This window comes from Rhipicephalus microplus, chromosome 3 (genome assembly GCF_043290135.1).
Source record: "Rhipicephalus microplus isolate Deutch F79 chromosome 3, USDA_Rmic, whole genome shotgun sequence".
NCBI classification, from domain to species: domain Eukaryota; kingdom Metazoa; phylum Arthropoda; class Arachnida; order Ixodida; family Ixodidae; genus Rhipicephalus; species Rhipicephalus microplus.
In genome coordinates this window covers 160,733,398-160,758,081 of record NC_134702.1, presented here as the reverse complement: position 1 = coordinate 160,758,081, position 24,684 = coordinate 160,733,398, and the positions used below count along the sequence as shown (strand labels likewise).

The 24,684-nt window shown below is 42.9% G+C and overlaps 2 protein-coding genes across 5 annotated transcripts in view; one reads left to right on the top strand and one right to left on the bottom strand.

The window, feature by feature from the left end:
- The window catches only part of LOC119170409 (ubiquitin-protein ligase E3B-like), a 127,372-nt gene extending 107,623 nt beyond the window's left edge, over positions 1-19,749 (bottom strand). For 2 of the 3 annotated variants that reach the window (XM_075890385.1, XM_075890387.1), the window contains exons 1-5: positions 19,525-19,749; positions 14,986-15,118; positions 12,289-12,406; positions 3,626-3,690; positions 2,049-2,105 (exon numbers count right to left, since the gene is read on the bottom strand). In XM_075890385.1, coding sequence (XP_075746500.1) covers positions 2,049-2,105; positions 3,626-3,690; positions 12,289-12,406; positions 14,986-15,102 — 357 coding nt within the window. In that variant the 5' untranslated portion in view covers positions 15,103-15,118; positions 19,525-19,749. Of the gene's footprint in view, positions 1-2,048; positions 2,106-3,625; positions 3,691-12,288; positions 12,407-14,985; positions 15,119-16,258; positions 16,328-19,524 lie in introns of all 3 variants that reach the window. The other variant, XM_075890386.1, reaches the window with a different exon arrangement.
- Positions 19,750-19,905: 156 nt separating this feature from the next.
- The window catches only part of LOC119170394 (putative RNA-binding protein 19), a 100,944-nt gene continuing 96,165 nt past the window's right edge, over positions 19,906-24,684 (top strand). The window contains exons 1-7 of one of the 2 annotated variants that reach the window (XM_075890389.1): positions 19,906-20,072; positions 20,139-20,321; positions 21,038-21,148; positions 21,537-21,590; positions 22,316-22,499; positions 23,442-23,473; positions 24,046-24,093. In XM_075890389.1, coding sequence (XP_075746504.1) covers positions 20,037-20,072; positions 20,139-20,321; positions 21,038-21,148; positions 21,537-21,590; positions 22,316-22,499; positions 23,442-23,473; positions 24,046-24,093 — 648 coding nt within the window. In that variant the 5' untranslated portion in view covers positions 19,906-20,036. The remainder of the gene's footprint in view (positions 20,073-20,138; positions 20,322-21,037; positions 21,149-21,536; positions 21,591-22,315; positions 22,500-23,441; positions 23,474-24,045; positions 24,094-24,684) is intronic. The other variant, XM_075890388.1, reaches the window with a different exon arrangement.

Genomic DNA, 24,684 nt, shown 5'->3' with positions numbered 1-24,684 from the left:
CTCCAGCGTAATCGCAATAAATTTCGCGAGCATCTTCTCAACCATTTCACTGATAATGCTTAGCTGGTTCACTTACTCCCGGGATTGATGTATCCCCTTTTTCTTTTTATTTCATCATCACAATGAAGCTGTTCTTTAAGGTTTTGTTCATTAACCCAAACCAGCACGGTAAACTGCATAGTCTGTTTCACTACTCTTCATTTTGATCTGTCCAACACGCTATTGCATTTCTTTTACATTTTAAACTTACCTATTGATGTGGAATACATACAACTACTTCTGTACTAGGACATATTTTTGCTGTTGTTGACGTACTACATTGTTCTTACTGACTTGTTAACCCGATTTGTTATTACTTTGTATCGACCCACTTTACACAATGCATCTGCGAGGCCTGTAAGGTACTTGTAAATAAATAAATAAATAAATATTCAGATTCAAAATTTTACCTCCTGTAACTGAGAATGAGGTCTTACGCTGAAGAACAAACACTCGATGCTGACGAATGTTATTGGAGTGTAGTTGTACCCTGGAACATTTGACAGCTTAACCGGCGATCCTAGAATGCTCAGGAACAACTCAAACTTCTTTAATGCAGAAACTCTCTCTTTTGTTCAATACCTATTATGATTTAACATGTGCATTTTTAGCTACCGGTCCTTCATGAGTTGAGAATCCTCGCCGCAGATATATAATTAAAGAAATATTCACAATTAGGACTTTCCAATGAGCGTTAAAGTTTCCTGTTGATGTTTGCGAGGAACGGTGGTGTATATGCACACGTAGACGAGGTCTCCTTGCAGGTTTTTGACAGAGTGGACTGCCCGAGCATTCCTTACTGTAGCACTTTCGTCCCCTGAACAGCCACTAATTCCAACCAACGTTCAAAAAGTTGCAGTTCTAATACCCCACAGCGTCTAGCCGTGTTCACAGTGTGACAGTGGGCTCTGGTGGGTCGGATTAGCAGGGTAAGTTCTCTTGCAACGCTCGAGAGCATGGCAGAGGATGCGATAAAAAAATACTTCCTCGGCTTTTGTTTTGCACGAGTTGGTTGAACAAGAGGAGCAGGCTGAACGCCATACAGTTTTGAATGTTCCATGTTGCCCCGTCAAATGATTAATGATCTCAGATTGCACTTCAAAGTGAAACTTGAGGCTAACATTGTTCATATGCGTGTAAATTTTGACATGGGCATTTGTAGGCATTAACATGCATAGAGGCACAAATGCCAAAAACTAAGCATTTGCAGGTCCTAGAAAAATGCTGTAAAAAGCCTTGTTAACCTTTAATGCATGCTCGTATACCAAAGTGGCGTGATATGGGCCCTAAGGACAAAATAGGGATTCACCTAAAACATGTGGTCTCTAGTAATATTTTCCTAGATGTTTCCTGCTGCTGTTTACACTGTTATCTTATGCAAATAGACATTTTGTGCACACAGTTATCTTATGTGCACAGTTAAACACAAGGTCCCCTAGGCAGTTTTGCTTTGGGACCTCCAATGTATTGCTCAAAGTTCATGCTTGCTTCTTCAGAGATATACAAGTGAGCTCCGAACATTTGTATCTATCTGAAGAAAACTAAAGCATAAGGTTACCATATCTAGCCCGGCAAACAGCTATAAAACATCCAGTAGTGTGGCTTTGCCCAAGTCTACGCTTAATTTACACTTGCACACAATACAGGAAATAGTCCGCCCTATGTGCCTGTATTTACGTGTCTGCTTGCATAGAGTATACACATACGAACTAAATATTCTAACAGTTCGCACCTCGATAATCGCCCCCCACACACACCCTTTCTCTGGTTATGCCTGTGAATGTAGCCTAGCTTTTCTCCTCAGCCACTGACTGCGTGGGCCTGAGTTTTTTTCAAGTACCTTCAAGGCCACAAAACACCGGGCCCTACAAAAAACAGCTATTGAAATGCAGCACTGGCTGTCATTCTATCCCCAAATTACTGAGAGCTCTTGCAGATGTATTTCACAAATGCTTCGATGAAATATAAATGCACGATTCACTCGTATTCTCTATGCACCAGTAGCTTACCTGTAATGTCTCTGCATCCATGCTGGCAATGATGTACCAGCATAACCTTTCAAACCGCTGCATCACAGCCAGAAAAGGTAAATCAGCACAGCAGAAAAAACAGCAAAAATACCTATTCCACTAATATGTACAAGACATTCCCATCAGCTGTCAATGAAGTGTAATTTTTAATTTTAATATGATATTTAAAACATGGTGTTCTCGTATATCTTGCATCCTAATCACTCGTGATAGCATATAACATAGGGCAGCAAAAGCAATTACATTCCCCATACAGGTTCAAGCTTTCTGCCTGCAACCATAAACCTTTGTTTTGCACCCTAAACAAAAAAACAGGAACACTTGTACAAGAATTTCATATTTAAAGCTGTTTTTTATTGTGGCATCAAACTCAAGATATATTAACTGATTTTAAAACAAAACTTCAATTATAAGTGTTTGTAACATTTTTATTATAAATAAATATTTTAAACCAGTGGGCAAGCTGCTGGTATAGTCAACTGATCACTTCCTTCAAAATGTGGTGCCACAATGCAGCACAAGAGGCGTGTTGTTATCCGTTTTACCTATTGGTCCCAACAGTACTGTTAACGGTATGCCTTGAAGCCATCTTTATAAAACACGAGAAAACCTATTCAGGCACACTAATGAAACCTTGCACAAAGTTTTGTCATAAATTTGTAAATGCTCATTCAGCCTTATGAAGAACTAGCTGAAGTATCTGAACGCATAAAATAAAAAAAAAACAGCCGAGTCAAAGATGACCAAAATAATTCATGCAGAACAAAACAATACTTATATAAGACGGTCCAACAAAGAACAGCATATTGCCCAAAAGTCTATGTCAACATGCCCACAATGCAGATCAAAATATAAAGTACCCGCCACAGTGATCTCATGGCTATAGGCCTTGACTGTTGACCTGAAGACTGCAGGATCGAATCTCCACTACGGCGACTGCATTTTGATGGAGGCGAAATGCTAGAGAGGCGAGTATCTGGATTTAGGAGCTCGCTAAAAAAACACCATATTGTAGAAATTTCCGGAGCCACCTACTTTGGAGTCTCTCATAATCATATTGTAGACTCTGGAGGTAAAAGCCTAACAATTAACAGTAATAATTGCTGGGGTTTTACATCAAAAAACAATACACTCAAACCTCATTTTATCAAAATTGCAAGTTAAACAAAATTACATTCGTTATATCCTACAATATGTTATAAAGGGTTATTCCCAACATTACATATATTGCAGGACTATTGCTCATTTACTTCGTTAAAACCGATATTTTGTTAAATCCAGGTTCGGTATATCAAGGTTCGAGCACAATATGAATGTAAGAGAGGGACGCCATAGTGGAGGGCTCCGAAAATTTTCACTGTCTAGTGCTCCTTTGGGTGCTTCCAAATCTTGGTGTATGGGCCTCTAGCGTTTCGCCCCCACCGAAATGCGGCCGCTGTGACCAGGATTTAAACTCTCGACCTTTGAGTCGGCAGTCGAGTACCGTAACCACGAGACCACTGTGACAAGAACTGTTAAACTTCAAATTAAGTAATTGAGTTCCTTGCAGATCGTACCTCCTTGTCGAGCTTGGGGTGGAATGCAAACAGAAACTTTCTGGAAGCATAGAATACATCCAGGGCTGTATCGAATGGAAAAGGACAACAGTACCTTGTCATGAGGCTGCAGTGATACCAGTGCAAGTGAGAAAAAAATTGCAGGTGGGGACACAGCGAGACATTTTTTTTTCTGGGCCACATTAGGCTGCTCTGGGCATTTCATTACTAATATGTCGTTTCCTAAAAGTGTTAACAACAGTGAATACGGCCTTTTAGGCCTTAGGTACAAAGACAAACCCTGCACACAACTAGCATCATGGCTTCAGCCCAATAAGTTGGTCGATCTTAAACAGGTATGAAAATGCAAGCAAGTACACACTTGCACAAAATATGCTCCAAATCAAGAACAGTGCTCAATTTAGGCAAAGGACTAAGTGTATTGACTGCTGCAACAATTGTTGTCCATATTACACTCGAGTGCAAAGCGCAACAGCTTTTTAGCGGGAGAAAAAAATTCTGGACAAACTTTTTCTTTTTTTCTGCTCAGACATCAGAATGGAACTGATTTCAGAGTGATCCAGCCATTGTAAAACATTGAACTGCTTTTTAAATGTTTCTACTTAACACAGAGAATAAAATAAACCCACAACAGTATCTCATTTGAATGTTCTACATTTAATTTTCATGATCTGATGAAAGGTTCCCCAGTAATTCATTCATGGGTAAAAAGTTTCATAAAACAATATGCAAAATATACCTGGCTACACGCATCCCAACTATGGTTCTCCACGGAATGCAAGGTATTATTAGTGTCCAAATACTAATGACACGCGCTATCGGGCCTGCCTGCTCGGGGACGTCAATGATCTACTAGTATTGCGTACAGTGTCACCACTGGGACAGTGTTGGCATACCTGCATGCCCTCTCATCTGTGCCTGCCTGCCTCGATGCAGAACACGGTTGTGTTGAATTTCCTACAGGAACATACCACATAAACCACAGGAGACGTTTCTGTACAGTACCTTAAGGGGAGACGTGGGTTCTAAAATTTTTTTTTAATTTTTTTCTCAATCTTAACCAAACTTCACTACCTAAGCTAGTTTTTCATGCTGATTTCAAATCTCTAATTTGTTTCTTATTATTTCAAGTGGTTTAGAAAATATGAAGGTCTGAATATTAATTAATTGCGCACTTCTTACGGGACTTCTTGGCAATTTATTCTTGCTAAATCCAAAAAGTGAATGCATAATCCCAATGCTGGAGACTTGCTGTAGGGGGTGATGCTATTTTTATCCATTTGAAGGCATTTTATAAGCAAGAAAACGGACAAACACTTATGGTCACTATATTACAATAAATTCCTCTCACTAAAATCTTCAATGGTAATTTTTGAAGTGATGCTAGAGAAATAGAAGTAGCATCACCCCCTAGATCATGTCAAGACAAGTAAAATGATGCCAACTTTGTCACATTCACTCAAGTTTAACATAAGAAAAACCCCCGTAAGGCCGAGTGCAATGTGCAAAAACATCGAACCGAGAAAAACGCGTTTGAAGTTTCTAGCAACTTTAACTTTTGCTAAAGTGAAGCTACAGCGATATTAATGACATCATTCTGTAGCTCTATATTATAGGATAAATGGCCATGCTAAATTTCACTGTACGAACCCAGAATACTGCTCACAGCTTGTTCTAGAACTATAAAATAGTCATTGACTCAGCATGAGTATTATTATTTTTTTACTTTGTGGTCGTTCCAGTGCCTTGCAAGTGAACGGAACACAAAAAAAATCATGTAATAATGTTGTCCTTGGATAGACAATAGATTTACACAATGTTTAGGTCTAAAACCAAGAATATTTATTTTTGCTAAAATTCTCACTATTTGCCATCATGGCTGTTTACAGCAGACCAGGGCTGTAAGCAGAGTCCCCTGCTGGCTTGTGACGCTTTGAAAGTCTTTCTTTTATTGAACTGCTGTCGAGATGCTCTCTTCGCAATTTTCGCAGCCTGCCCTTGTCCTTCTCAGGGCTGCGACGCACCAAGTTATTGCCAGCGCTGTAGCCCAGCTTCTCGGCAATTTCCACGTTGCTCTTGGTTGTGCTTTGGTTAAAGCAGCTGATGGCTTCGGCAACTGCCCTTTCTATGCTCCGCAAGGATGCATGCCGAGTTTTGGGGGCCTGCTGCCAAATCATAGCGTGCAGGCTCTCACTTGGGTTCTGGGTGATCCCATCGCTGCAACTTTCCAAGAGGGCATTGTCGCTCAGCCGCCTAAACACAGGCTCCAATGCCTCAGTTACGAAATCAGGCAGGCTGTCCTTGTGTGGTGGCGGCTTCTCATTTTTCGCAAGAGCTCTCTGAAATTTGCACCAGGATTCAGGGCCTTCAAGGCAAAGGTCATGCTTTGGTGCCTCCTCAGTTGAAGACATGTGGTTCAAAGTTGCTAGAACAGCCTTCTGCATACCTGGAACATCGTTCCTGTCGCTTCTCAATGCGTAGCCATAGTATGAGGTGATCTTCTTTGTCTTTTGTTGCGTATGTCTGCCCTTTCCACCAAGTGAGCCATTTTGAGCTTTTTATTTCTCTACAAGGGTACGTAAGGCAGCTCCCATACGCTTGTGTACATGATTTATGCAGTCCTTTTTGGCCACCTTTATGAAGCCGTACACCTCTTTTTCTGTGAGTGCATGGAATGTCCTGCTGTCGCCGTCCGCCAGCATTGTCGTATGATGAAGCTTGTGCTTTTCAAGTGACCGCTCAAACAAGCGTAGTGCTGCCTCCAGTTCCATCTGGCCAGCATTACAATCAACATTCTTCTGGCACAGAGGGGCATGCTGATTGAGCCAGGCAGAATGTCCTGCTTCTCCTTCCTTGGGTCCTGTGGTGCAAGCCAGGCAAAAGTTCGATAGCACGATATGGTCTATCACGAAGCCACTATACATCTCAACAATGCAGCCAACACATATATGCGAGCTATGTCCACGAGTAAGCCAGGTGCCGTCATAAATGACGTCGACGTTTCCGGGCGCGTTGCCGAACTCCGCATAGAGCTCCTTGACGCGAGCAACGCTTGCCGCTTCGCATTCGGCAGCAGTCGCACAGCAGGCCTTTTTCATTATATTCATGTGGCTTTGGCAACTCTTGTGGTGAAGCCCTCGATGCGAAATATTCATCCCGGCAAAGAAGTCCGACAGAGCCGTTGCCCCCTTGCCGATACTGTTGATGGCCTTCATGGCACGCATATTAACTTCAAACAGCCTTATTTTGGCGTCGCTCTCGTCGACTATACGTGGGGACGAAAAACGCTCACTCCGAAAGTCACAACCGCTGCACGCGACTATGAGCTTCGAACACAGCCCATACTCTTTCTAGGCCTTTGAAATAGTGACGCTTCTTTCACCGCATTCTGGGCACGCAACAAGTCCAAATAACGAGCGTATCGCCGCCACATCAACAATAACAAATTCTGTCCCGTTTTCTTTGCCACCATCCTCCAGATCAATATCTAGTAACTCGAACTCATGCTTCGTCGCGCACTGCGATGGGAGTTATGCCTTCAAGCCTGCTGCATTTCTCGCGCACTCAGCAAACCCGTCCGCCGAATAAAACGCCGTGTCAATGCGGTCTAGGATGCTGCTGGAAATGCACGATGACGATCCAACGACGACACAATCCGATGAGGTGCTGCTGCAAGGCACAGGAGAGTGCACCGCTTCGGACACAAGCGGCCGCGGCTGCGCGCCGTTGTCGGAATGCGCCGCTTCGGCGGCATCGGGCCAAATCGGCTGCACGTTGTCGGCTGCTTTCTTCTGGCGGGCGTTCCACGGGCGTCACCGTTTCTTGCCGTATGCTTGGCGCGTCTTCTTCTTTAGACGAGCGTCTCCAATCATGCCAGCAAAAGACGGAAAGTCGGTGCGTCGGTCACTGTGCACTTGCGTCACTGTGAACTTATGTAGGAGCAGAAGGATCAAAATGACGAAGAATAGGCTCAGATGTTAGTAGAAGTTTCAGTTCAGAAAACGTGGCATCACAATCAGGTGTCCACTCGAATGGGCTGTCTTTTCGCAACAAGCTCGTCAGTGGGTGTACTACGTCCGCGAATCGGGGCACAAAGTGGCGAAAGTAGGAACAGATGCTGCGAAGTTCCTTCAGTGTCTGGGGTGGTTTGAATGTGCCGACTGCTTCGATATTGCGGGGATCCGTCCCGACGCCATCTTTGTCAACTAGGTGACCGAGGACTAAAGCTTGTCGTTCACCAAACCGGCACTTCTTAGAGTTCAAAATCAAGCCAGCCTTTCCGACACAGTCTAAAACGAGGCTTCAACGGGCGTTGTGCTCTTTGAAGGTACGCCCAAAAATTACGACGTCATCCAGGTAGCATAAGCACACTTCCCATTTAAGACCACGAAGGACAGAGTCCATAAACCTTTCAAAAGTGGTGGGGGCGTTGCAAAGCCCAAACGGCATCACATTGAATTGGTACAGTCCATCAGGCGTCACGAATGCGGCCTTCTCCTTGTCCGAAGGGTGCATAGGTATCTGCCAACATCCTGATTGTAGGTCTATTGAACAAAAGTACGAAGCCGAGTGTAAACAGTCAATAACATCGTCAATCCTAGGCAGCGAATATACATCTTTTTTGGTCACAGCATTGAGTCTTCTGTAATCAACGCAGAACCGCCAGGCACCATCTTTCTTCTTAACCAAGATGACCGGTGGTGCCCACGGGCTACAAGACTCTTTAATAACACCCTTCTTCAGAATTTCCTGAACCTGGTCGGCAATAACTTTTCTTTCTGATGACGACACTCGGTAAGGCTTTTGTCGGATCGGATGGGCAGTGCTGGTGTCAATCCTATGGTGTAAAGGTAGAGGCTTCTCCTCTTGGCAAAAGTCAAACACAGAAGCATGTCGCCTCAACAGATGGCGTAACGTCTGCTGCTCGTGTGACCGCAAAGTGGCGCTAATCATGCCTAGAATCTGCGACTTGTAAGAGCAACTGCGCTTGCCAGCGACTGTACCTTTCTCGCTTTCATCGTTGTTAACGACCGCTACAGAACCTTCAGTGGAATCATCGAAGACGCCAAGCTTCATTCCTCGAGGGAGCACAACCGGCATTGGCGAACAGTTCAGTGCCCACAGAAAGGTTGCTCCTTCATCAACAGACACCAAACAACGAGGGACGAGTATGCCTTTCTTAGCACAATGAACGATGGCAGGTTCAACGAATGGCATCAAAAGATGCGGTACATTTTGGGGCGAACACCGCAACTGACCTCATTGACCATGGCGGCACTGTCAGCTCCTCGGAAACAATCAGAGCGTCTTTCGCGGCCTGCGGTGCCTCATCGACGAGGGCAGGAACAATGTCACCGCTGACGGAAAGTTCACCGCTTCTACAGTCGACGAAAGCGCCACATCCTTGGAGAAAGTCAAGACCGAGAATCACATCGTGGGTACAACGTCGCAGCACAAGAAACTCTGTTGGGAACACCTTTCCTGCCAATAAGACATTGACGGCACAAACTCGGACAGGATGAAGTACTTCCCCACCAACACCACGAAACCATGTTGATTCGCCCCAAGAAAACATACCTTTGCGGCCAATGCGACTTTTGAAAGAGAGACTCATAACTGATATCGCAGCACCAGTGTCCACCAACGCACCTGTACAAAAGCCATCTATTTCCACACGTATCTTGTTCTTGGACATTATAACTGGCGGAGGCATCTGAGGCAAATCCTGTTGTGCGACCTCACCTCCATCGGTCGCGCTGGCTAGTTTCCCGGCGGCGGCGGTGATGACAGGCGTCGTCCCAGCGAAGGGGAACGATGCAGTCGGCCAGATGGAGGCGTCAAACTACGGTCAGAAGCGGGAGAACTGCTACGGTGATTTTTCCGCCGTGAGGTACTCCTGGAATAGGCGGGCCACTGACCGTTGTTGTGACCAGTGCCCGCTGGCGGAAACTCTGATGGGGAACGATATCGGGATGTCGGCTATCTCTGTCGACGACAGAACCGAGCTATATGCCCGGCGATACCGCAGCGGTAGCACACAGGGCCTTGGCGGTATTCATTGTACTCCTGGAAGGCATTGCGCTGACGTGGTGGTGGTACGAGTGCATCTTCGTTCGGGTCGTAATAGGTGTTGGCTGGCTGATGGGAGTAACTGAAGCGGTCTTCGTACCTCGGCAGCAGATAGTTATTGCGCTGTGACCTCGGTGGTGAGAGTAGCCTGTAGTTGCAGTCATCGTTGCCTGCTGCGGCAATAGACACGGAAGGGCGAGAGGGAGGCGGTGCGGGTGTAGGTTCGTACGGCGTCGAGCGAGCGTGTCGAGTGAGCTCTTCTCAAACGACCTGGCGTATTATCGACGCGAGATCAAGCGGCGTGTATTTGTCGACGCTTGCGACAGTGGTTACATTCGGTAGGCGACCGAACTTGGGGGTGATACGTCGCATCTTCAGGGTCTCGAATGTGCGACAGTGGCTTATGACGTCGGTTACCGTAGCAAGGCTGTCTTTGCTGATGAAGAACTGATACACGTCCTTGGCAATGCCCTTCAACAGGTGGCCAACTTTGTCTTCCTCTGACAAAGAAGGGTTGACAATCTTGCAGAGGTTCAAGATTGCTTCGACATAGGTCGTGCACGTCTCTCCTGCGATCTGAGCTCTCTGCAGTAACTTTTGTTCCGCCTGCTTTCTCTTAGCTACGGAGTCTCCGAAGCACGCTCTTATTTCGGAAACGAAGCGATCCCATGACGTGAGGGCATCTTCGTAGTTCTCGAACCACACGAGTGCTGTGTCCGTTAAGAAAAATGCTACATTGGTCAGCTGGGTCGCCGCGTCCCACTGGTAGTATTTGCTCACCCGTTTGTAGTGTGTGAGCCAAGCATCCACGTCCTCGCCAGATTCGCCACCGAATGTGCAAGGCACTATCAGATCCTGACGCAACCAGGGACCAGCCGCACGCGTACCTGGTACTAGCGGTGCTGCTGGGACTGGTAGAAGGTCTGCAGCTGCGGGGATCCAGTTTCCTTCTTCGCCGGGAGACATCTCAGCTGCCAGTGGTAACGGGGGCAGTCCAGCAAGACGGCGGCTTCGTCGTAGATCAGGCGCTTGAAGCGTCGTGTTGCTTGGTTGATTACCCAGCGCCTCCACCACAAAAATGTTAAGGTTGAATTAAAGAATAGGTGGATTTATTTACAGGGTGAGAATGAAGTTCGGCAGTCGCGGTAAAGATGGAGTCCTCAGGCCGCACCAGACAACAACGTCTTCCTCTTCTACCTACCCGGCACATACTACAGCCCGGCTCATACTGTAGCAATATATAACATGCTTGTGTGCTTTAAAAAATGATCAGGGTATAGGTAATAGTATGCACACTTAACCTTGACGTGTGGTCTTGCAGCAGTGCCGATGTTTCATGAATACACCGTTTCACGACAGAGCCGGCACATGCTGAAGTGGAACCACGTTTTTGAGGTAGGTTGGACACAACAAAATTATAATAATTTATCAATTGGGAAATTTTGACTACTATGAGTGAAATTTTGGAAATTTTAAATTTGTGTAGATTCAAAAACTGTAATATTCTTTCGAATGTTCTAGCAGGAATACATCATAGTCATCCATTGCACTGTTAAAGTCTCATAATAATAAAGTAACTGAAATTGGCAATTGGCTTCAATATATAGAAACTTTTGCTGAACTGAAATTCAACTTCTCATGTAATGACGATAGTTATAGCGCGAGAACAAAATGACGACACAGAGACAAGAAGGACACGAAAGATTTTCTCGCGCTATAACTATCGTCATGCCATACCAACTAGCCCAAGCTGCCACACTTCTCATGTAAAGTTATCGAAAAGAAAATTTGAGGCATGTTTATCATATGTATCACAGTCACCATGAAATGACCACTATCATTTGTAAGAAGTACCGGGTTATGGAAATGTCACTTTGATATGAGAGTGTGCCAAAACAAAGTACAACGTCAAACCGGACTATTCTGTTACACATTTCTTCCCAATTCACTGGAAACAGAATCTGCGAAGTTCTTGTTTAGAAGCAGAGCAAAAAAAAAAAAATGAAGCGTAGGAACCAGTTTGCACTTGCTCGCATAAATGAACAATTACAGAAAACAACAAAATTATTTTGTATAAGAACTTGATGGTGCTCATGAGCTGTATGCAAGGGCTAAAGAAAAAGTAAAATGTTGCAACAATAAAAACAAACCTCACTTTATTCCTATACCGATTATTCTACAGTTTATGAACCAGAGCTGGGAAACGAAATCACCCAGTTAGATGCAAAAAGTTCTACTCAGTCTTGTGATTGTCCCACCAGTCTATAACTAAGAATTACACAGTCATGATTTTTAAACATTTCCAAACAAACTGTCAGCTTATGTACACTCCAAGGCAACACAAAGCCGCCATATTGGGTATGACTGCTACCAAAACCAGAGCAAGCTGACATGCACAAGCGAAACAAGCGGTGTGTTCAAGCCTTTTGTGAAGACGCTCTTAGAAAGGATAAAGAATGAAGAAAAGATTGTCTTTGGATTTCAACTAGGAGTGATGAAAATCATTGTTTTTAAGTTTAGTTTTGTTTCAATATACTGATCAGGTTTTTAATGCAACCAAAGAAACGCATACCTGCACACATTTTGATCCTTACCTGAGGTGGCAACAGGCGTATTGGCATCTTCCCCATCGCCATCTCGGAGGACTGAGTCGAATTCCTGCCGAAACTCCTTTCGAAGCCGCTGCCGAAGAAGGAAACCTCTGATGACTGCCTGTTGAGACAAGGTTTGAAGGGAAAAGTTACAGGAACATTTCACGTAGTGAGCACGGGCGACGTGCAAACGAATTGGTGCTATCTCCTAGTGCACTTTTGTAAGACATCTCTTTCGATTAACCAGGATGGTGTTGACACACATTAAACCAGTGATTTGAGGAATGACACATATATGCTTGTGCATAAAAGAGGTTAGTCTCCTACCTCTCGACTGCAGCAGTGTGAAACCAAATGTCTGTAGCCATTGCATGATGTTTATTCTGTGTTGGCTTGTGCGACACCACAGTGGGTTGATGTATTAATGTGTAAATATGGCTGTCAAGTGTCTCTTTCATTACGCTTCATCACTTCATTATTTTCCTTCACTACTTCACTACCTCTATTCTGTGTTTCCTACATCAGGTGCAACACTGTGGAATTTAGCGAGACTTTTTGCAGTAGAAGCATTTGCACCACCCATAGCATGCTTTCTTTGGGTCTTTAGGCTGAGTAATAAATGAAGGCGTTTTGTACTTCAGACCTAAAGAAACACCATTACACTGTTTTCGATAAGTTGTTCTGGATGAGTCAGCATCTCTTTGTTTTCACTTCTTGGCATTTCACTTGCAGCCAGTTGCGACGCATCATGCATAGAGTGATTTTCAGCTTGCTGTACGCGTGTATACGACAACAAAAGTCAAGCGAAAGAAACACACACTCCAACATCTTGCTGGCAGAACTTCAATAGCACAGCTTCCACAGTGCTGAGCTTGATGTATAAAACGCAGTAGGGATGTTGCCACTTGTGCCAACACACACAACAATGCAGATTTGACAAAGCGCACTGACGCTTGTGCATGAAAGAAAACTTGCCATGACTGAACTGACTTATTTTTTCTTGCATTGTCAGTGCAGAGTGTGCCAAACAGTTATTCTGCTTTTTCTGAGCGAATACATGAAATAGTACTGTACTAAGTAACTAGTTAAGTTCACAATTAAATTGCTTCCTTCAGTGTCCCTACATAAACACTGTTGCACCCATATCAAAGTGTATATTAATGAAATGCATGCATAAAAGAAAGGCCCACAGAGCAATAAAATAAATGTGAAGTTGCTAGTGTCTGCGATTAAATAAACATACCAGCTTCTGTTGCTCTCGATAAATGCTCTATATGCAGTGACACTGCCACCATAAACCAGTTTTTTTTAAATCATACCAGTTACCCCCCCCCCCCCCCTTACAAACCACAACTAATTATACTCTTTAAAATCAAGTTTCTTTATTGTTAATGTTAATATCCTTGTGATCCCAGACGTTTCAAGGCATTGAGCTATAGCAGGTTTAGCAATGTTCAATGCAGCACACATCTTTTTTGCAAACTATGGGTTCATAATGAACAAGTATGGTGGACATCGAAGTGGACTAACACGTTGCATAAGGTACAACAGAAAGCAATAACTATGTCTTCTCTTTTTTTTTTTTCTTCTGCAGTTTGTGTAGCACATAACTAGCTCAAACTTCAAAGGATGAAAGTTCTCCTACTCACCTAGAAGCTAAAAAGAGCAAGGGACAGGATGGGGAAAGAGTAGTACTGATACATCGTGTATAAACGTAGAAAGACCCCTAACGTACCACTGACCACAGCAAAAAGGCTTATGAAATGTATTTCCGGCATTGCATATGTGATCTCATTTAGCCGTGTCAACACTATGGGACTAATGAGTGCGGACTGTGAAGGAATGTTGAAAGGAACAAGTGTTGGGAAAACTGTCAGGCCCACTGCACGTAGCAAGCACCTGCAGAATGCACTGGTGCTATTCTACGTTTATTGAAAGTAATGTAGTTTGCAAAAATTGCACAAATGAGAATCAGAAAGGGCCTTATATACACTCAAATCTCATTATAACAAACTTAGATCAGGTGTGAAAATACCTCCTTATATTTCAAAATTCGTTATAACCATACATTCTTAACACTGTACTTATGGGAAAACTATTTTTTTCAGTTACTTTGTTATAACCAATGATTTGTTATACATTTGGGTTCGTTGCATGAGATCTCAGTGCATCAGAAAAAAAACTGATGCGTGAATCTGCCATCCTTTTGTCTTTCTATTAAGACAAGGTCATCTCTACATTCAGCAAATGAGCATATTCGGTTTAAAGTTTGACGCTTCTTTACCTAGAACAATCAATTCATCATTTGAATTTTCGTTCCTGCTTTGCTGATGATGGCTATAAATTCTATGGCAATTTGACGGGAAGCTTGTTCAATGAATTCTTCAATTGCCCACAAGCACCCTGTTTGAAATTTCCCTGCCTTTAACTTCCCAGTATTATCTAAAAAGTTTTAGAAAGAAATGTCAACTAACCATCTCATGAATTACTTCCTAAATGAAGTACTGTAAGAAATTATCTGAAAGGCCCTGACCATTGCCAATACATGTGCAAGAATACAGAGCTCAAATCCTCAAAATGAAAAAAGTTACAAGACAATGTGCCGCAGTCATTGTATATTGCGTGACAGGATGACAGAGTCGAAGAAGACATGGCGTGCTGAAATCCAGAAGAGAGGGTGCACATTTAAAACGTGCATACCTGGATAACAGATGCTGCCTGGTCGCGCCGGCGCTCCTGAGCCCGCTCAATACGGGCTGCCTTGGCCTGCTCCAGGAACTGCTCCTTGGTCGCAGCCTTGGGCTGGCCGGCAAACATGGTGGACCCTCCAATACTAAATGGGGGAGGGGGATATGGAGACAGAGCACATTCACACTGACGGTGAAAAAAATACCACTGATGAGTAAGAAGGGACTAGCAGAGAGCGACTTGCACACCCACCCATCTGCCTTAATAAAATCTCATAACTGTCGCCACAACTGCCTGAAGCATCATTATTCATTAAAGAAAGCATCCATCTGCCCTTTTCTAAGCAATCTTGTCGCACTTACTGATTCAATAACTTTGCGACTCGTGCAGTGCAGTTGGAAAAAATCATGTCACAGGCCCGCTGCCAGTGTTTGTCACTGTGTCCTACACATATAGCACTGAAATGCACCAGGCGACTTAACGAGTTGGCTTCCACAAAAAAAGCTTCCATCGTCATTGGGGGAAACCTGTGGAGCCTGTGAATGCACTTGCTTGCATACAGGACATTCATAAAGGTGCTCTCGGCACGTCTTGTAAGCTCACACTTAAAGCCGTGGTTCGCGCTCCTGAATCATGTTTGCCTGGCAGCGCAAGCCAGCGGAGCGCTAGACCCGGGCTTCCCCCAGTTCACTATTGTATTCTCCTCTACCCAGCCCTCCAAAATAATGTTCTGTTGTTTTACAGTTATTAATGGGAAGGGTTAGTTATGCTTAAGAAAGTTACTGTAATTCATATTGGATAAGTGCAAATTAATGGTGCTGGACTAATTTAGTGCATGACAGTGTACATAAATATTTCAAAATTTCAATGCTACAACTAAAAAAAGATTAAATGCAGACAAGTAAATTAAGCTATGCTCCCTTATTTACTACTTATGCTTACATCAGTTCGTCAGAATATTTGGCCCAATTACCATTAACAGTTATTCTTTATAATAATTTGAATACTAATTAGTAGAGTGACTGAAAAGCTCTTTAGCTTTTAAAAGCCATAAACTGAATTTTAGATCATAATTTTTGCTACTGATATTCAAGCTTTTTTGCTCATTACAGAAGTTCTGTAAAAAAGATTCAGATGTAGAGAAAAAAGCCTAATCCTATAAATACTAAATATTCAACATGCTTTGACCTTACCAGATGACTGCTCTTAAGACTCTTCGATATTCTCACGTGTGACAATGTAAATGACCCTATATTACGAAGATATATTAATCCGCTTTCCCTACCTGAAAATCGGGCAGTGCAGCCAGGCTCCTTTTGCTACCGAGTTTTGTAACAAAGTCAAGCCTGTACTGCTGCAACAAATGTGCACAAATATATTTCAAAAGTCTCCTTTCAAATCAGTGGCTTTAAATTCCGGAAAGTTCCTTCTTCTGAAACTAGACACAGAGGAGTAATTCGGTGGGCAGACATAAAAGTGGTAAAGCTTGACGTCAGAGGCTCTGCAGTTCTGAAGAAATAATAAAAAAAAAACAGAAAGAAAATATCTGCAACTTTTTGGGAGAATGCTGTTACAGATTCAGTAGGACAAGCACAGGTTCATTAGGGTGCAGAAAAATGAACAAAACAATGCGAAACGAAAAACAGCCACCATTCCGCACACAAGTCAGGCCAACTTTGAAACGTAAAAGAATGGCACCTGTAGTCTACACGTGGGAGGGACTTATTTGGCAGCAGCTGGCTTTTAAGGTACGATATTTTCAATGAGATGGGAAACGATGCCGTTTCAGAAATGACACACAAGGCAGATGCACTTAAACGGATAGAACATCTCTTTTACAAATGACAGCTTTCACTTAGTTTCAAGAACTTGCGCTCATCTGCAAAAATAAAGCGATGTGTTGCATTTACAGACTAGGTCCCAGAAAAAAAAAAACTTCCTGTAATTACGATTTCTTCCCACAAGTGTTCTTTGTATAAAACTTGCTACAACAGTCGCATTTCAATAAGGCGAAATGGAGGCCTGTGTACTGTGCAATGCCAGTGCACATCAAAAAACACCAGATGGTCAAAATTTTCAGAGCCCTCCACTACAGCATCTCTCATAATCATGTTGTAGTTTTGGGACGCAATACCCCAGATATCATTATTATAAACAATACTCTAGATTGAATACTTTGCAAAAGTGTAGCACAATGATAAGTTCAAGCCCTGAAGTAGACTAAACGAGCTGCTGAAGGCAAGGTTTTGGATCTTTTAGCTCTTCAAGCCTATACCTCCCATAATAAATCATGCCTTTGTTCTAATCTTCGACTGAAATATTGCATAACCGAGTGCATCTTTGGCAGTGGTATCGTGCAGTTTTGTCAAGCAAATCAGATATTTTTACAAGCTTTTTTTTTTCTTCAAACTGCTTGTTTGATGTACACATCAATAATTAAGACAATTAGAGATATTTTTTTTACTTGTCAAAACCCCGAGATGATCATGACGCATGCCGTAGTGTGGTACATGGGGTTAATTTGTACCACCTGGTGTTTTTTAGTGTGCACCTAAATCTAAGCATGAGGGTTGTTCCCCACTTCTTCACCACTCTTACGTGGCCGCCGAGGCCAGGAATCAAGCTCCAATCCTCAAGCTGAGCAGCACTACTGAGCCTGCTAATTAGGCTACCAAGGCAGGTCTGACCAGGATGCATTCAAGACATGACAATAATCACAGGCCAGCTATTGCAATGTAGTCAACAGGGGTATGCGAACAGTGAATTGTAAAACAAAATCTAATAACGATGACACCGAATCGAATACTATTTGAATAGTTTTGAAATAGCAGGGTCACCATATACAAAGCATTCATAGAGTGGCAATGTAACCATTATAGAAAGAGCCCTAGCATTCTACGGCATTATATTTGAAGCTAATATTCGCAGGCTTTATGAAATGACTATTATGATTACTTTCAATTAGCAAAAGTACCACAATTATATAAACAAATTCAGCTCTATACAGCAGCAGTTAGTGCCTTAGAAGTGCTTTGTAAGTGCAGGTTGAAATACAGAAGCGACTACAGTACATAATGTAGGACTTTGTCAACACATTTTAAATAAAGCTCAGATATGACGATTATACAATATTCATAAGTCAGCATCATCATGAACTCCATAATGAAGATAGTGGATTGATAACTCTGTCGCTTGGGTGACACTGAAGTTTACGGCAAAAACGCTTTCATGCTGTGATCAATGTAGCATCGATAGTCCATTAAAACCTTGGCTGTGTGCATCTAGGTAATTCTACGATTAAAACGGGACACGTTACCATTCTCTATTCGAAACATTTGGCCCGTCAAGGTCTCTTTTATCTGTGTTTATTGCTTAAAATGAATTCGAGAACTATTCAGGTTTTCTATTATGCCCCATTCAGTTAGAGTACCAAATCGAGTAGAACGCTATTCGAAATTTTCCAATATTTGCACACTCCTGAAGCTGGCGAATTAAAGGTTGTTAGAGAAGAATGGAAATTTATTTTTGAGTGCATATTCACATCAAAACAAAAAAATTCTTTTTTTTACAACACTGACTTCCGGCATCTAACAAGCATCTCTGCTATTAACTGAAGTCAAAAAGCCTTACCTCTAAATTGAAGCAAAAATAACAATACACTTCATATGAAAATCAATTTGCCTGCTGCACCCGCACGCATCGATGGGCCATATTTCGCGTTTTATTGTTACTTTGAGTTTTGTATCTAAAGAAACAAAGGTAGGTGTGATAAGATTAGAGATACCACAACGATTTATGAGACATCACACAGGGATGTCGAGTCAAATCACTCGACACACAGGTTGACGTACGGCACGAGACAGTATACGTAAGCCACCTAAGCTAAGCAAACCGGAGGTGTCATGTATCTATCGACGTCCCTGGTGCACGCGGCTGGCGTTCAGAGCGTGCTCGGGAAAAGCACCCACGTATAATGCACACAAGAACCACAGCAAGCACGACCTTCCAGTTTGCCTCATTATGCGTGTTAAAGACATCAGCGGTGTTGTGAAACTTTCGTCGGCAAATACAGGCATCGGATCGTTTTCACTTACCGCTATTCTCTGCGACACGGACGGCCGCGCACAGCCTTCCTATTGAAGCTTTAGTGATAGAGGCACGCACCTCGCACGCATCGCTGGCCGCAACAGAAAATTGCGTGGTGAAAGCTTCAGGCTCGCGTTAGGTTTTTTTTCCTAACACGTGAACACAACGCCGCACGTCGAATACGATCTCGCGAATCGGCGATAAAGAGCGCGACCCAAAGCGCGCGTGTGGCAACGTCAAATTGTTGTTCGCCCCGCTTTCGCTTATCGTTTCGATTCAGCGGCGCGGGAAAACCCCCCTTCAACATTCGGATAAGTAGTCGTCAAAAATAACTAAACGCGTCTCAATCCGTATGAATGCAGACAACGAGCCACGGGGGTTGCAGCTGCTTCCGTTACCGTCACCCGCGGGTCAATATTTACATGGTAACAGCCGCTAGAGCGGACGTCGTACTACATAACATACCTGCGAGTCGTGGCTCAGCTGAGATCACGTCGGACCTGCCGCGGACGTCAAGTCAGCCGGGCGCATTGCACGAGAAGGGTTGGTCTTATACGAAGCGTTTGTTCCGCCCTTGTAGAAGGGGTGACAGCTTTCAGCACTTTCGAAACTTGCAACAGAGCGAGGTAATCATAAACGCGGCGCAAACTGAAGTTGAAGTCACCGAAGCGATGTGCAGACGGATGGCTCGTCGCTCGTCGAGTAAATAACGCAGCAAATGCACAATAAGTTCAAAATTTTCAATAATTAAAAACTTGAAAACATTTTTGCGATTAATTTATTGTACTAGTTTTTATATTGTAGTATTTCTATTTAAACCTAAATATTTTTATAATCTGCGGGCCGTTAACATGTCAGCCCCCAGCGATTGAGCGTGGCTGCAGTAGAGTGTACTAGAACAAGGTTGTTCTAGTACACTCTAGCTGCAGCATGCGTACTTGTTTTGGTTGAGTAGCGCTGTCACATTCACGCGTAAGATGTCGCGAATCGTCGTGAAAAACCTTCCCAAAAAGGTAAGAAGTGCTGTTCTTTCCCGTGACTTTTTCTAGATTGTGTCGTCACATTGTTTTCGATCTCAGATCAAAGAAGAACGGCTGCGGGAGTTCTTCTCCACGAAAGGGACGGTGACCGATCTGCAGCTGAAGTACACGAAAGAAGGTGTCTTCCGACGCTTCGCCTTCGTGGGATTCAAAGATGAGGCCCAGGCCGCTGCTGCCAAGGAGTACTTCAATAATTCTTACCTAGACACTTCCAAGCTTCAGGTGGGTTGCTTGGCAGTCTCGCTCCCGGCATATGATGACGCGTTCACGGTGATCATATCTACCACGGCTCTTTCGGCCGAGAAACATAAAGCGTGAGGTCAACGTCTCTGCAAAACCTAGATCGCTGGGATGACATGAAGGCCTGTAAAACGTAAGATCAGCTGAGCTGTGCTTGGCGCTTGAATGTGAAACCGTGTCCTTACGCTCAGATGGGATTGCTTCCTGACTGTAGCTACCACACGAGCTGTAGAATACCATCGGCGAGGTAGTTAACTGTCGCGGTAAATGTGTCACCGTACAGGCAACATTCACGAAATCCCTGGAATCACTGCACTACGCTGGATAATATAATAATAACTGTTGGGGTTTAACGTCCCAAAACAACAATATGAAGAACGCTGTAATAGTGCTCCGAAAATTTCAGCCACCTGAGGTTCTTCAGCGTGCACCTAAACCTAAGTACACGGGCTTCAAGCATTTTCACCTCCATCGAAGCCGCGGCCGTGATTCGATCCCGCGACTTGCGGGTCAGCAGTCGAGTTCCATAGCCACTGGACCACCGTGGCCGGTCAGATAATACAGTCAGCATACGAGCAAGGTCAAAGTGCATTCGCCCTCAGTCACTCATAGTCAGCTTGTTGTGGTGAAAGTATCACTTTGTTTTATTATTTCTAGCGCGCCTTTCGTTTGATGCGTTAATTTGTTTTGTTGGTCAGGTGGAGATTTGTGCAGCACTGGGTGATGAGCAGAAGCCCCGCTCGTGGAGCAAGTACTCTGCCGACAGTTCGGCCTACCAGCGGCTTCACCCTGAGACGAGGAAGCCCAAGGTGAGAGCTGCACGCACTTGTGCAATAGTAACGGGGTGCACAGGTCACAGCTGCACTCCTCTAGTCTGTAGTTTCCACATTTCTGTTCATACATCCTTAGACAAACAAAAATGCACAAATGACCAGCACAGTGGGTTGTATAATATGCACTCATTTTACGTTTTACTGCACCCGTGTGGGGCTTCTTTACCAAAGATTTTTAATTCTGCATGTGTATATATACATATGCACATACAAACACATGCACAAATGGTAATTGGACCTCCCCCTTTTAAGTAAAGTCACTTCCTTTTGTTTTTACACACCTAACACAGACAGGTGTTACACAGTATGCAAATCAAAGATGATGCGCTTGAAGTAACCTTCATCTTCTTAATTTTCTTTTCAGCCAGTCAAGGAGAAGTCACCAAGAAAGAACTTTGCTGACGAGTTCTTAAAAGATGTGAGTGTTTGTGTACACACATGGTTATTGGACATGTTTTAATTCCTGGTATTGGCAGTTTTCGAGGCAACCATCATAAAACCTGTTCATGTTAAAACCTGTCAAAAACATGCATGCCTACTGGACAGGTTCAGCAAAACAAACTGTAGCTTCTAGTTTATGCTTCAGAGATTTCGTGCATTTTTTTGAATTCGTTTGGATATGTGACCAACTTGTGTGAAAAACTGGCACGTAAAAGACTTGATGCTGGTAATTAATGCCATGCGTGAAACGTTGAGTTAGGTGGCGCCCTTTTAGCTCACGTTACATATATCCAGGCATAACCGAGCTAATTTCACTGCTACATTTTTTAATACTCGAAAATAGTAAATTTCCAGTGCCCATCAAATCAAATAGCAAACACCATTTAAAAAATATTCGAAATTTTGAATATTCGCACACCTCTACTTCAAGCCTATGTATAGTTTACACTCAGTAAAAGGAAATCTCTTGAACAAAACTACTACTTAAATAGAACAACCGCCTATAAGAATATTAATTTAATGGTTGAATTCTGCACGCATGTTCACTTCTTGGTAAATCGAGCTCCTGTTAACCAAAACATATCTTCCTGCTCTCTTCAGGCTCTGTTTAGCGAGAGTCTACTGTAGTTATATCGTGTGTCGACCAGGACAAACCGAGCATGGTGTTCTGATGTTTTCTTATGCGTGTGTGGGCTTTGTCAGCTGGAAGGCAATGAGGAGTTCGAAGAGTTCCTCAAGGTGCATGGAACGCACAACAAGGTCACCTGGGACAATGACACGCGCGCTCCGAATGCTGACGGAGATGCGAAGAAAGCGAAGCCAGCCAAGGCAGTTCCGCCTGCCAAATCAGAAGATGAAGACGATGCTGATGAAGAGGAACCTAAAGGTTTCGGCTCTCCTTGCTTCTATTAACTGACCTAATAGAAAAATCATTTGGTTTGTATACTACTAATAAATTACCATCACGCAGTACCAAAACAAAATATGTTCTTGCTCTAAGGAGATGTTTGCTGAGCCATAAAATGTGCTAAAAAAGGAATTTCAAGTTGTGTTGCCACATTGAAATCCCTGCAATAACTTATCATGATGTAAAACCTTTTGAAGGTGTATCCTAGGCTCTACATAATCTTTCTTGTAAAAAATAAATTGCATTGTGTTCTAAAAGATTTTATTTAGTTGATGTTTGTAAATACAAAACAGAAAGGACCTGCAAATCTGCGACATCACACAAGCAGCAAGGTGCTGGGGTTTAAGCGTGCAAAGTGTGCATGAAAAATTGACCACTGTTGTCTTCATTGGCCTGTCTAGTATGTTTTTAAGTTAAACTCAAGTGCTGTCAGTAGAATTTGCGTAGCATAACTTTTACAGGGAATAGTTTCCCACTTGTCTTTGTAAGCTTTGTACATACTACTGCGCTAGTACAAGCTTTATAGCTCTTTCTCTGCTAATTTGTTTGACTCTCTTCTTAACATGACCCTCTGAAAGTGATGGCTTTGGCTCAGTAGTCTCAGAGTCCATGCTTTTTAGTAAGTAAGCGTTGTAAGTAACCAAACTAATTAGCATAAATAATTTTAAGATCGCTAATAAATTTTTGCGATTCTTGAACGTGGTAGCATCTGTCTTATATGCTTTTTTTTTGTTTGTTTTGTTTTCCTCACTCGCGTGTATGTGTTGGACACTCTGTCCGCACTCATAATATTCTGCATAATAAGTTACCCCTCCCCAAGAAGCAAATGCTGAGGGTTTATTTGGAGTCACATTTGTATCCTATCATATTCACTAAACTTTGTTTTAAAGGATCTTGTGCTTTTTTAATTTTTTTCTTTAGATAACTTCGACAAGGCTCCAGCTAGTAGTAAGGTAAGTTTGCCAATGCTATCGAGAACAAGTGATAAGCGAGACCATAAGCTAGACTATGCATTACCAACTTTGTGACTTCTTATTGAGGAACTTGACTTGGCTTTGTTTGTTGTAAAACTGCATAGCAATGCCTCTTGCTATGTTACATTACTGCCTAGTGTAATGTACTTAAATTTTTCTTGTGGGTCACTTCTTGCTAACTTTTGCAGCGTGGAATGTCAGTTTTCTCACTATTGTGACACCTCTCACTGAAATGTTTTGTTAGTTTTTTTTTTTCAAGTTGTTATTTTAGTATGAAAAGTGTTGCTCAGGTAGTAAAACTTGATGCTAACGTAATGTTCGTCCCAAACAAGCATCCATTAAAGATTAAGGTATTCATGGAGTTATCAAGCCGTGCCACATCTTATGGACGATAGTCCTACATGCATCGACTGCGTTGCTTAGCTTCATAGATTTTTTTTCCATGCTCGCGGAATGGAATGTCAGGAATAATTCAAGCATCCTTGCATTGCAAGACGTTTCATTCTGGCTTTCTTTGTTCAACTTTGTTTAACCTTTCTTTTTTCTCTCAGACTAAGAAGAATGACAAGCAGCAACAGGTTCCGGAGCAGAAGCAAAAGGTAGACTCTTACGCTCCTTTCTCCTCTTTATTTTTCTTATGGGATAACACTCTCATGCATTTCGTTGTTTTTGACGAACTTCTTTTTTCTACAGCTTGCTATTTCCTTCACCACCTTCCTAAACAAAGCACCAGCATAGTATCTAACTGCCAATAGCATTCTGATAATGAGTGACAGGTCGCTGGTCTGATTTCTAGACACTGCGACTGAATTTAAGTGCAACTAAAGAACCGCAGGTAATCGAACTTAATCTAGAGCTCCTTGCTAATGTGCTCATTTTATCCTACAATTTACTAGCACTTGGACACTAAAATCTTAATTATTTGTTCACCCAACCCGATGAACCAAAGCCCGAGCTTGATGATGACAAGCCTCCTGAATACAGTTTTTCTTACCTTTGCATCTATATTTTGTTTGCGTGATTTTTGTGCTGAAGTTGGTGTTTGTGTTTGCTGATATAAAGTTATGTCCATGTTCTTGTTAAGTAGATCAAAGCACTTATAAAAGAGTGCCTGTCAAGCTTTACAATTTTTATTATTTCACTCTGTTCTCTTTGCTTGCATGCTCTGAAATTCAGTACCTGTTAAGGTA